General features: G+C 37.5%; 1 protein-coding gene across 4 annotated transcripts in view; it reads left to right on the forward strand.

The window, feature by feature from the left end:
* The first annotated feature begins 3,027 nt into the window (after window positions 1-3,027).
* The window catches only part of LOC114612598 (solute carrier organic anion transporter family member 1A1), a 60,524-nt gene continuing 49,609 nt past the window's right edge, over window positions 3,028-13,942 (forward strand). For 2 of the 4 annotated variants that reach the window (XM_028757565.1, XM_028757569.1), the window contains exons 1-3: window positions 3,028-3,146; window positions 10,078-10,230; window positions 11,426-11,541. In XM_028757565.1, coding sequence (XP_028613398.1) covers window positions 11,482-11,541 — 60 coding nt within the window. In that variant the 5' untranslated portion in view covers window positions 3,028-3,146; window positions 10,078-10,230; window positions 11,426-11,481. Of the gene's footprint in view, window positions 3,147-7,967; window positions 8,168-10,077; window positions 10,231-11,425; window positions 11,542-13,942 lie in introns of all 4 variants that reach the window. The other 2 variants (XM_028757566.1, XM_028757567.1) reach the window with 2 other exon arrangements.

Here is a 13,942-nt window from a genome sequence, read left to right on the forward strand (position 1 = left end):
TTTCTTTTGTTTTTGGAGGTTTATTTATTTCTATATGTATTTTACTTAAATGCATGTCTGTGTACCATGCACATGCAGTTCCTGTGAAGGCCTGAAAAGGGTATTGGGTCTGCTGCAACTGTTGTTACAGAGAATTACTGACCAACATGAGGATGTTTGACACGAAATCCACGTCCAAGCAGCAGGTATTCTTAATTGCTGAGTCATCACTTCAGCCCCAGGATCGCATCTCTCAGTGCCATCTGTGGACATCAAGGACCAGAGTCAGAGTCACTAAGGTTCTCAGAGTACTCACCATAACAGAATTCGTTTAGGATTCTACAGTGACAGACTGATGGGCGCCATAGATGAAGATCTTGCTTGCATGTCTCCTGAAACAGGTTCACATCTTTTAGTTTTTAAAATGACCTATTCTCTATTATCTCCTTTGGGAATTCAGAACTTTATTGAGAGTTCTGAACATTTTATTTTATTTCGTGTTAATTATCACTTTCCTGAACTTTCAAGAGTTACTCCAGAAGCATGCTAGCTCTACCATGGCTAAATATTAAACTTCAATTGATTCTTGTAAGCAAGTGTAGGGGCAAGGGAAAGTATAAAAGCAACTTAAAGTGCTGTCTTTGTGAATAGAGGTGAATACATAACTTTTCAAATGCTAAGTATATTTGACAAATGCTAACTTTAGAATCCAAAGCTTCCAGAATTCCTGTTCAGAAAACTGTTTTGCTTTGCCTGAAAGGACTCCGTATTCCCTCACCAGAAAAGCTGAGGTTTTCCATATCAGAGGGCTGTCAAAGATATTTTAAATGAAAAACAATCAAACAAAGCATATGTTTGGGTTTCAGTTGGTCTTGCCGTCTTAAACAATTCCTACTTTTGAGCTATGGAAAGAATCCAGTACATACTCACACCAAGCAAGCATGAAGACTGGAGTGTAAGTCCCAGAACCTACATAAAAGCAGGACAGGTGTGGTGGAAGAGTCCCTGGAGACAAGACTTCATTGGTAAACTGGCTAGCTAGACTAGTGGTGGAGTTCACTTGAGAGAATCTGCCTCAACTAACAAAGTGCAGAATGATAAAGAAAATTCTCAACATCAGTAGGTATATGTATAAGCACGTGACATACAGGTATGGCCACACACAGGGGATATCACATACAGGTGATCACACATAAACACACAAATACTTTACTCACTTTTCATACCTTTTACCAAGAAATACTTCCACATATTTTTCTGTAAGATAGTGTTATACTGATGTAATTCTTTATGTGCTAAATTAATCAGTTTTTCATATGTATCATGTACCTCAATCTGTGATTTTATCTGTAATTGTTAAATAAAATATTTGACTCTTCTTTTCTTCACCCATTAATAGCTGACTTCACAGTCAATATTTTAACATTGTACTTACTGGGCTCATACATAGTTTTTGTTTGGTTGGTTGGCTTTTATTTTTTTAACTCTGTGCATCGAAGTTAAAATAAAATTGTCATTTTGTAGTTTGAAGTGGACACCTATATTCACTTTTTCTCCTCCTTTCCACTCAACTAAATACTTCCTGAATATTTCTCATGATCTTGATCAACTTCTTTGCAAAGCACCTCTCATTCATATTCTTAGACTCAAAAATTAACTGGATTGACAGATAGATCTCTCATTCACTTGTTTTAATTTCTGACTTTTAATCTTTATGATTACAGTTGATTTTTTTTATTCTTCTTGGGCACTCCGTGATGTCTTAATCACCTTGAGTCTGTAGGTCACCTGTTCCCTTCAGCAAGAGAATGATGTACCTTGAAATTTCTTGTTTTCTCTTACTTTTATTTTTAAGTTACTAATTATGTTATATGTATAGGTATTTTGTCTGCATTTATATCTGTGTGTCATGTCTGCATAGTGACTTTAGAGTCCAGAAGACTAAAGTGTGTTGGGTCCCCTGGAAGAGGTTATAGGTGGTTATGAGAGGATGGGTTGGGAAATGAACATATATCCCCTGCAAGCACAGCTATGCTTTTACCCACTGAGCCACCTATCTGACTTTAGCTACATTTTTTCTGACAGAGTCCACTACCCCTTCTTATATAAGGACTATACATGGGAACATATAAAGTGCTGTAAATGTAAAGTTTATCTTACTAAGATGTGAAAGAGTTAAACAGAAATGTATCCATGTATGTTTCCAGAGACAGTGTTTAATAGCTGGGGGATATAAGAATCTCTGTGTTTCCAATAAATGAAAGGGCAGTGTTTTATTGAAACCAATTTAGCTAATGTTCTAGATGAAAGTAAATAGGAAAGCAGGTTAAAAGAAAAACAAACAAAAAAATCATCAATCAATATGTTAAATAGATATTTTCTCTTTGCTACAATCCAGTGAACATAGAAGCAAGCATCAGAGGACAAAGTGCACAGAGAGAAACAGGACAAAATAGCTTCAAAAGAACTGTGTGTTACAGAGCTTAAAACTTCCTGGTAAGTCTTAGGTCAAAACAAGTGACTCGAATGTGGAAAACTGGCTTCGGCTATAAGTATCTCCTCATTCTCTACATAAGTTTGATACAGAGAGTGACACTGATGCCATTCACAGCTGCCCCTTTTAAAGACAGAACTCATGTTTTGAATTTTCTGTTCTGCTTTTGAGTCTAGACTTAGAATACATCTAAACTTACAAGCTGGCTATATTGCTGGTGAAGAGTTTGCCCATGTTCCAGTCTTGTTTTGCATGGTAAAAACCACATGAATGAGTAACGTAGATGTCTGGATAAATTTTCTCAGAGGGGCACATTCCATGTATCTTAAAAGTAGGAAATAAAACTGTATCTGTATATGTAAGGCTTAACAGGTGGAATTTAGTGCTGTCTCCTACGATTTCTGATTGAAAGAAGTTGACCAAAGTAAACTCATTTGCTAGAAATCAAACAAGTCATTGTAGATTCCTCATGTCCTTCCCAGGATTGGTATTGGCTAAAATGATTCCAGCTGGAAGGCATCCAATATGCTGTCTCTCATTGCTAGTGGCAATTTGAGGATTCTGGAAATAGGTGCTTTACATAAGACTTGCTGCTGTGGTTTTCGTTTACCGTCACCAGCAAGAGGACCGTTTCCTATGATCTCGTCGTGTATTTACTTCTCACTTGGCCAAGGTAAAGCAAAGCCTTTAATTCAGTAGTACAGAGTAGATGCAAGGAACAACATGAGCTTTCTGATAAGACAAACTATGTGGAGACTGAGTGGGAGTGAAGGTGTTTCTTCAGTTTGTATAGAGCTATATTCTCCCATGTTTGAGATGTTATTAAGGATCATCAACTGAAGGTTGCCTCCTACTTAGTGTTTCTGCTTAATGACTGTAGAGCGTCAGTGTGACAAGGTAGTTACTGTTCTAGAGACCTGCTTTGTAGTAGTATGCTTACCCACCCACTTAGCAATTCTGTATGGTATTCTTAAAATGTTTGAGAGCAGACATTCCATCATATATCTTTAAAATAAAACAAACAATGAAAATGGTTCACAGTTGTGGCCAATCTTGCCTAAGAATGGGTGTGGTATGCTCCCACTCCTCAAGTGGATGTTAAAGAGAGGGAGACATTCCATTTTGTTTCTCTGCTTAATTAAAAGTACAATGTGCTGTTTTCATGAGCATTGATATGGATTTATCTATGTGTTCTGTGATCCTGGGAACAGAAGTGATTGTTGAAACAACCCTGTGCTAACCAAGTGATATTTGGCTATCACTTAATCTGTGTACATTTCTCATTTATGTTTGAATTTCTCAACAAGAGAATGTGATATGATTCAAGAACACAGATTTTGTTGAATCAATGAAACAGATACTGTTTTGCCTCTTTTTCTCTATAGACATCTTTAAGGTGCATCTGAAAGATATAATGTTTTCCATGTAAAAGGTTGTCACATTAGAGGAAAGGTAGGAATTAATTTATTAACATTTAATCTATTTTCAAGTGCTTAGTTTTATATGATTTATTCATAGTCAAGAGATTTGTTTGTAAAACTTCTCTAAATCAGCAAAAGTGTTTTAAAAGGAATCTTGAAGATGGTGATAAAACTACCGAGATGATTACTTAGTGCACATGGAAAGAAGTATCCAGTGATATTCTAGGTGTGTGTGTGTGTGGGGGGGTGATTTCAGTTTCTCTTGGATAAAAAATAAAAAATAGATATTTAGAATGGTCATATTTTAAGCCACTAAGAAAAGTGAAAACATGTTTTAAATGGGAGTAACTTCTCTCTTATTGATGGACAGGATGTATAAGTGTTTCATTTTGAAGAGAAAGGTATCTTGGCAGTCAAGAGCCAAGGATTACCACAAAATCAAACTATACAACAAACTTTTCAAGTGGAATTATTAAGGCTTACACACTCTTTTGTGTTTACTATATTTAAAAACCCAGGACAGGGCATGAATAAGTTATCAAGAGACTGCTTTATGCTGAATCAGGGCATCAAAGTCCTTGGGACAAACTTGATTTTCACCATTGGTGTATAATTGGAAATCCCTTGAATTTTGATTCATATCTCGGGACTGGTAAGCTTGTAGTAGCAACTACTTAAAAGTCTGGTTAGAAATATTTTGGATTGGCTATTGAAGAAATCTACAAATGAAGTTTATATGATAGGGTATGACTAGATTAAGAAATAAGGAGAAAGGAGGTTAACAAAGGTAATATCTAAATACATATTGAACGGTCAATGATCTACTGGCCAGTGGGACTGAGGAGCTGTTTCTGAAATGGTCTTGTTGATCTGTCTGGAGTTGTCAGATTTTGTCTACTATATTCTATTGGTTAACATAGAAGCAAAATTCCTCCCTAAAGAAGAAACAAAGACAACCTGCCTCTACTGTAAATCTAATCTTCACTGATTTTGTAATAGAACAGTAGTCAGTGAATTTATTTTGTCCTGGAGTGTAAGATGGTCTGAGCCACCAATTGGAGAATCCAGATGAACTTTTATGAAGACTGATGGTAATGAGAGGTGAGGTAAGAGAGTATAGTAGTCCGGTGGGTGAGGCTATAAATTGTGGTCAAGAATTTGACTCAGGAAATAACAGCAACTTTTATTTGCCAGATGTAGTTGACATCTCTGAAGCTTCTGGCTCTATCTGAAAACCTAGGCCTAGCTCTGGAAGCTTCTAGCTTCTGTACAATCTACCCGAGGCCTAGAATGTTTTCTGCCTTTATAACTTGCTGCTGAATACCTTCCTAGTTCTTTCTATGCTCTTACTGGCTGGTTCAACTCAGATGTTTTGGCTTAAAACTCCTCTATAAGCTGACTAATTCAATCTGACTTCTCTGTCTCTGCCTCTCCTGAGTGTCTCTGCTTGGCCTCATACTAACTTAGGGAATCTGTTCTAATCTTCTGGCTCCTTCTCATATTCTGGCTCCTTTGGTTTTTACCTGTGTCTAGTTTATTCTCTCTTCAACCTGTGTTTGTATAACTCTCCCTCTAAAACTATGTCCTTCCCTGTCTGCATTGCTCTCTTAAGTAGCTTACCTTTCCTCTCTTTTCTGATAAGAGTTGGGCATATCCTCTTCTGTCAAATCTTTCTCTGATTCATCACTTTGTCTGCTACTCTATTAAACATCACTTTCTAATGTGAGCACTTTCTTCTACAAACTAACTACCTTCATTGTTTCAAACTATAGGTGAATACTAATGTTCTGTCTTTATTCCAGCCAGAGGGATCAATATTGTGTGCTAAGGGCTGAGCCACAGCACACCTAGAAACAATTGTTTGGTTTATTTTTCAGTAAATAATGCAATCTTGGCATACACAGTATGATCAAATATCCTTCAACATCTAGAAGGACTCAACCAGCACTCTCCAAAGTGACCAGGCAGAGTGTTATTCAGTAGCTGATATGCAACTGGAATGGCCCAGATTGTCCTAAAATATTTTCAGGATCAATGTGGGTAACCAATTTAAGTTTGTGGCCACTTTTTACAGTTTTTTTTTCTCATAGAGAAAATAGAGAGTTGCAGGGGACTTAACTGACTTTTAACACTCTGATATTGAGGAATTTCCAGAACTTACAATGACAGGTAGTTGGTGAGAGACAGATGTCTCTTGGATATTACACATCCACATGTAAGATCTAGCACAGGCAGGTATAGATAGGCAATAACAGAAGAGAGGAGAGAGCAAGTTTAGATATCAAATCAGCAGCTTGAATCAGTTTGAGATGTTATGATGTGCACAGTGCTGAAGGGTAAGGCAACCTCTATTAATACTACTTGAAGAGACCTTGGAACGGGAGTAATGTTTGAAGACCCTTGCATGTTAGAAGGTAGAAGAATTGATGAGAGATGACAGCAACAGGTGACTCAAAGGTTAACCTCAATGATTCCCATATAAGAATTTAAGTTTCAGGCAACTTTACATTCTTGCATGTGAATGCATGAAGGTGCAGCGTTAATAATTTATTAAACAAATATTGTTTTTAAAACCTATCTTTAACAAACTGAATTTAGTGACAAAAATGCTCAGAGATATCTTTCCCCCCTCTGGACATTACAAACGTAGCAAGTGGTGGCTGGCAGCTGGCAGCAGCAGGAGACAAAGCAAAAACAAAATAAAAATCACAGAACATAGAAAGTTTGCACACCAGTCAGAAACAAAATGTGTAGTGTCTGCCATCATTTATACCTTCAACTAACCATAATTCATTCAGCCTGATTTATTTCATTTTTGCTCCCTTGTTAACAATGGAACTTACAAAAAAAAAAAAAAAACCAGAAAATATAGTCCCATCTGCACACCGAATACAGATAGACGTAACTTTCCAAACAATCAGAATCAGGTGGGTAGGCTACATCTCACCTTTTCCCTTGGAAGGGAGTGAAAGGGTTTTTTAACTGAATGAAAGGGGAATGCTGTTTTTCTATAAAGGGGTTTTGGTATACCATACTAGGGAATCCACCTGAAAAGCTGGCAAGGGAAAACTTTGTGCCAGACTGTGTGGTTTAGACAAGAACAAAGAGGAGGACAGATTTTGGATCTGGGGTCAAGAGATGAACAAAAAGAAAAAAAAAAATGAAGCTTCAACTTTGGCTAGGAAGTCCCTTCCCAACGAGGTTACAGGACAGGTTGGTACCACTAGGAAAAAGTAGGCAAGGGGAATACCCCTAAAAATACAGCAAAGTGGTGAGGTTTGGGAAGTATGTTAAGGCTGTCCCCCTAAACTGACAATAACAAAGGGAAAGGAGAGGTGAATCCTCTAAACTCTGTCATAACAAAATACATGGTTCCAACTCCCAGAAGGAAGGAGTTGGGTCACCCTGATACTACGATGACTACCTGAGGCTCCCTGTAGGAGATGGCAATGGTTGGGCCAAAGGGAACTGGGACTCCTCAGGTGTCAATGGCCAAACCTAAGAGGGCTGTAGGATCTTCTGCGCTTCACGTTCTCACATCCTGAAGAATATGAGGATGTTTTCCCAAAGTCTCTCTTGATGGCACCATGGGCACAGTTAAAATGGTTTATAAGAGTTTGAACAGGCCTGGGTCCCAATAACTTTCACATTATGTTGTTCCTCACACTGGGGTGTAAATAAATAAGTAAACAAGTAAATGAAATTTTCAGAAAAAAAAAATCCATTCTTCCCAACTCTTGCGAAGATGGATGTCAGACTCATAGCTGCTTCCATTCTGATGGAAGAGGAGAATCCATTGAGATTGCAGCAACACTCATTTCTTTTAAGACTACCTATGTATAGATTTTTAACCATCAACACTAGTGTTACGAGTTTTAGGTTAACCATTATGTTACAGATTTTACAGGTTTTTAGTCATATTCGGTATGCTTAAAAATCTTGAGGTTAGATTTAACAACCTTAGCAAAATTTTAGAGAGTTCAAAGCCAAAAGAGCATGCGGTGAGTAGTCATAGTCCCCGTAGTAGTCTGTCCTTTTTGTCGTTGTTTTTCTCTCCTTTCTCTGACACAAAGTTAAATGGATCACCTGATATGGGAGAGAGAATTTGGAGGAAACCTTTCAACAAGTATGCTTGGGTCTAGAAGTGGGGAGCCATACCCCAACTCTAGAGTCAACTTTTAATTGAAGTGGAACAGCACAAAAACAAAGGTCTAATGCGACTCGTACACAAAACGTATGGACCTAAGGAAACTCCAAGGTTGAAGCTTGAAAGGTATGTGGCTGAATGGGGCCAGGTGAAGTGGGCCAGCCATAGCTTTAATGATGGTGGCTGGGAGTACCTTCATCTTTAAGAATCCTAGATGAGGGAGAGATGTTCAATGGTCTCGTCCTTGTACTCAGGGAAACATTTACACTGACCCGAAAGGAATCTTACCTAATTGCCACTGTTTGATGGAAGTGCTGAGCACTTGGCGATCCGGAAGGTCAATCTGTTGCTGGTAGACTAGAGGGATAGCATCTTAGTGCAGCTTAGAACTCAAGGGGGGAAATAGGCACCAGGAAAGCCTATGTGAGTCACAGAACCAATGTAAGTTTTACAGCTCTGAGAAGAAAGATATCCTGACAGTTGAAAGCCAAGGAATACCATAAAGTTCCACTGTACAACAAACCTCATGTAAGAGAATTACTAGGAAGTATGAACCTAGGAAGGATGAACCCAGGAGGGTATCTGCCTCGGCTCAGGAGAGAACCAGCAGAGAACTGAGCACAATGTGGGTTTTCTTTATGGAATTTCTTTGGGGTGGAGTATTTAGGGTGGGAATTGGTGGGATTTAAAGTCCAGAGCTTGGGCTGTTTACTCTGTAGGACAGGGGCTATGTCCAGCTGTTAGGGAAGTTAGAATATACAGATGGTAGGACCTCAGGATTGGAGATTCCCAGTGGAGAAGCCTGGCCACTCTCATGTCTCAAGGAGCTTACAGGGTAAACCATTCCTAGTCAGGTATGAGCAAGGAAGAACAGAAGAAAAAAAGGCTAATGAAAAAATGCACTATGAATGATAAAAATAGAGCCATGTGAAGAAAGTTGAGAATTTGATGTTTCTTCCATATGTCACGTAGATTTGAATTATGAGCTTCCTCTGTTCTAGAAATCACCCCATTCTACAATTCTTTTCAAAATCAGTATCATGTCCTCTCAGGAAGTTAAGTGGACTTAAAGTTTTATGTGGGAGCCTTCTATCTGGAGGTTTTATTTGTAAGCCTGTTCAGAATTGTCAAGATAGTCCTTATAATTTTCATCTACATCCTGCAAATTTTCAGCCCTATTTACAGAATAAATAAGTTGTACCTCAACTTTCATGGCACCATTCTATCTCAGTGGAGTAGTATTTATTTTATTTTATTTTATTTTATTTTATTTTATTTATTTTATTTTATTTATTTGGAAATTTTAGCTTTCCCAAGAGGCATAGCCCAATCCTATCTTAGTGCAGTATTTATTTATTTATTTATTTATTTGGAAATTGTTAGCTTTCCCAGGAGATCTGGGTCCAAGCAACTTTCTCTGGTGACTGAATCTTTTGTTGCTTGTCTTCTTTGTTGGATCTTGGTGGTTCATGTAGGGCTTGGCACATAGTAAGTGTTCAATAAGTATTTGTTGGAAGTACAAGGCAGTAAAAAGAACTGGGGTCATACATAATCACTCAGTGGTGGCTGGGATTTGGAACTCTGATAAATGTTTACAACGTTTTATATACTCAGTGCCATTCCAAATCATTTATGATGTGGATGTGTTCAGAGGATTTTCATAAGTTAATGCTGTAAATACATTTGAGAAACCATCCAGGTATGTTGAAATAAATTCTATAGAATAAATATGAAAAATTGTACTTTCAAGATGAAAAGTAGAAAGTTTAATGAGGCTGAATAGAACATGTCCCTTTCCTCCATTGCATATAAATACTTGTAATGACATATCACCTATACACAGAGAGACATGTTTGTCCATATATAATCTGTAGATCATGAATAAGCATATAGAACTTTCTATTTAGGTATCTGGTCTTTTCCTAACTTCTACATTTTTCAAACATGAATTGCTAGATTCTTCCCCAGATCTTAGACTTAATTGTTATTTCCACTTTGGCTGTTTTTATGATTAAAATGATTCTGTGTCTCTGCAGGTTTCTGGGAATCCACAGTTTTTCTTCTTGAGACTCCAGAGAAGTCTTGGAATGCAAAGAACCCCTAAAGGAAACTTAGCTTAGGCTTCAGTGAAGCAAAGGCTTAGTACAAGCACAACAGATGTCCCACTTGTAAAGGCAGGAACCTTCAAGGTCAGTTCAAAAGGCATCACTTCGGTCTCATTTGCTTTGGCTAAAGAATTCAAAAGCTTGCTTTTAACCACATTTGTCATTAACTTAAGGTCAGAGTCTAACAATCTCTGAGGGTATCTTTAATATTGCCAAATAATCAGGATAAAATTTTGTGTTTGCTTTTTTTAGTAGAAATCAAACAAATCCAATTCTACCCTATGCAGTTATTTAACAGGTTAGCCAGAGTAAATAAAAACAGAAAAGGCAAAAACCGAAAACCAATCAAAGAAAAAATTTCCTAGGTGTTTTTGTAACATTTCAGGTACTGGTTAAATTATTCCTATTTGTGTGTGTGTGTGTGTGTTCAGTGCATTTATGGGTTTGTGTATATGGGTTTGTCTCTCCATAAGCATGTGTGCAGGTGTTCACGTATACATGTGCATATTACAGAAGCCAGAAGTCAATGCTGAATGTCTCCTTGTAGAACGTTCTACCTTATGTTTTATGACGGAGGTCTCTTTATTCAACTTCTTGGTGGTTAATGTGGTTAGAGTGTCAGATTTTCACACTGCAGTGATCCTGTTCTTTGAGTTCTCCCAGTGATAGGCTTATAGGCATGTGCAGAGAAGCTTAGCTTTTTTACTTGCCTGCTAAGAAGTACAAAACTTATGGTCTCAAGCTTAAGAATCAAACAGTTTACCACTGAACCACCCCTTTAGGTGTGCTGGACAACTTTATAAGAACTTGATATTCACTAGAGTAATTTGGGAAGAGGGAACCTCAGTTGAGAAAAATGTTCCAATGAGATTGACCTATGGTCTAGCATGTAGTGCATTTTCTTGATTTGTAATTGATATGAGAGGGCCCATAACACTGTAGGTGGGACTCTGTCTGGTAGTTAGTCCTGGGTTGTATAAGCAGGCCAAGCAAGTCATGAGGAGCAAAGCAGGAAGTATCATTTCTCCATGGCTTTTGCATTGGCTCTAGCATCTTGGTTGGTGTTTTGAATTCCTGTCCTGACTTCCCTCAGGGAAGAACTGTAATATACAACTGTGAGCTAAAATAAACCCTTTCCCTTTAATTACCTTTTGGTCCTGGTATTTTGTCACAGCAACAGAAACTCTCACTAAGACATCCTATCCCTAAGAGAGATCTTTTTTGAATGACTTGTTACAGTTCAGAAAATAACTTATTTAACAACTTTCTCTTTTCTTAGAAAGACTGCAGTAGGACTTTTAGAGCAAAGGCACTAGAAACAACCAGAAGATCACCATGGAAAAAACAGAGAAAAAGATTGCTACACAAGAGGGAAGATTCTTTTCCAAGATGAAGGTGTGGATTGTTTCTCTGTATGCATGTACATACTCATGAGAGTCATAAAGATTTAAAGCAATCTTTGAAAGTGCTTGTATTGTCGCTCAGTCACATAAAAATTTTGAACACAAATGCTTTTTTACCCAATGTGTTGTTAATTTCTTACATTAGAAACTGTTGGTTTTATAATGAGGGATGTCTAACCAGTATTATTCATTCAGAAAACAGAATAATTTAGGGCAGTGGTTCTCAGCTTGTGAGTTCTCAACATATGGATCAGAGACCCTTTCACAGAGGTTACATATCAGTTATCCTGCATATATGATATTTAAATTACAACTCATAACAGTAGTAAAATGAAATTTACAAAGTAACAATGAAATAGATTTATGGTTGGAGTCAACACAGCAGGAAGAACTGTATTTCATGGTCACAGCATTAGGAATCTTGAGAACCACTACTCTAGAGGTTTCTAAAGAAGAATGGGGTTTAAAATGTTTGAGATGTGTATTATACTGTGATAGAATTTAGTCTGAAATCAGAGGTTAATCCAGTGCTCAGCTCTAGGGTCCTGACAGAAGGTGAGGGTTTGTAGCTGGAAATCACCTCCACAGCAGAGGTACTTTGTTCATTAATATGGAAAGATGACTTTATGACCTGGCTAGAAAAATATTTTCTTCAAGCTTTGGCAGTATAATAATCATTGTTTGTAAGAAAATAGTACAGTCTGTGAGCTGCTTTGGTGGGGTTCAGTATTTTAGAAATAATTATTGTTCTCATAGCTCCAGAGGCATTTTTACATCAAAGAATGTGAGCGTACATTAACCCATGAAATTCAAGCATTGGCTTAGTTTCTGCAGTTCCTCAAGATGTTACTCTCTAAGATGCTGTCTCTTATGTCATCCTATTAAAAGTTCATTTTGTCTTTATTCACGTATAGTTGAATCTGCATATTAATGTAAAAGAGGCTTCAGACTCAGCCCCTGGAAAATACTGTTACTTGTAATGATGTACAAATTATTGCAAGCCAACCACCCTCAAGTTCTTACAAGCTTCTGAGAAGCCAAGATCCCTTGGCTCCTAATCCTTGCCAGATGCTTACTGGATGTGCCATTCTGGACAATTTATGCAATCTGTATATATGTCAGTGTTATTCATTTGAAAGGGATAATGGCAGTCCTACATTTTAAGATTTAAAATGTCTTTCTATGTCCTCACTGTGTATGTGTTTGTATCTCTGTGTCTATCTCTGTCACTGTATATGTATCTGCTCACTTCCCAGCGTTATCCTACACTGCTGATATGATGGACTAAATCCAGGCACTTACATACACTAGGCAACTTCTCTTTTCCTGAGCTGTACCTCCTTTTAGATGTTGAAAGCATCTTAGAATGGTTTAAAACACTTTTAAGGTGCTTTAATTTCTTTACATTTACATTTTATTTTATGCATGTGAACGTTTTGCTCCCATGTATGTTGGTACACCATTTTTGTGTCTTGTATCTTTGGAGGACAGAAGGTATTGGGTCACCTGAAACTGGAGTTACAGGTGGCTTTGAACCACCATGTTGGTGCTTGGAACATAACACAAGTTTTCAAGAAGAACAGCCAGTGCTTTTAACTACTGAGTCACATTTCTAGCTTCAGATCTTAGGATAATGATAAGTATTATGATTACTAGACTGTATTTGTAGAGAGAAGTCATTAAGTATCATTATAAGCAGTAGTGCCCAGTAGTTTGCTTTTGTTAACTGTTTTAGTTAGGGTTTTTATGGCTATGAAGAAACACCATGATAACCACTAGGTGTGGTGCTAGAAAACAAGTTAAGAATTCTACATCAAGATTGACAGGCAGCAAGAAAATTATGATACTGGGCTTGCTGGAGCTTCTAAAACCTCAAATTCCATTCCTACTGACATACTTCATCCAACAAGGCCACATCTACTCTAGTGTCAGTTCCTGGTGGCCAAGCATTCAAATCTATGTATGATCTTATGAGGTCCATGCCTATTCAATCCACTACAGTTACTTTGGAGTTTAATAACTAGATATTTGGATAAATGTTATGGGAAAATATTCAAACCACTAGTGAATAAGGAAAAAAGTCCCACACAACATGGTGGTTCAATACCACCTGTTAGTCAACAAAACAAAATCAAAACTCATAAAGCTTAGAAAAAGACTGATATTAACAAAAAGATGTTGATGGGCAAGAGAGAGAAAGAGAGAGAGAGAGAGAGAGAGAGAGAGAGAGAGAGAGAGAGAGAGAGAGGAAAGGAGAGAAAGTGAACATACTATGTATGTATGAAATTAACAAACAGTAAGTTTAGTCAATAAAAATTACTAAAGAAAAGACAGGAACATTTATCAAGGGGATGGGACAGGCACCTTGATCAGTAAAGTACTGCTTTTTAGGC

Source organism: Grammomys surdaster, unplaced genomic scaffold (genome assembly GCF_004785775.1).
Source record: "Grammomys surdaster isolate TR1022 unplaced genomic scaffold, NIH_TR_1.0 126176, whole genome shotgun sequence".
Taxonomy (NCBI): Eukaryota; Metazoa; Chordata; class Mammalia; order Rodentia; family Muridae; genus Grammomys; species Grammomys surdaster.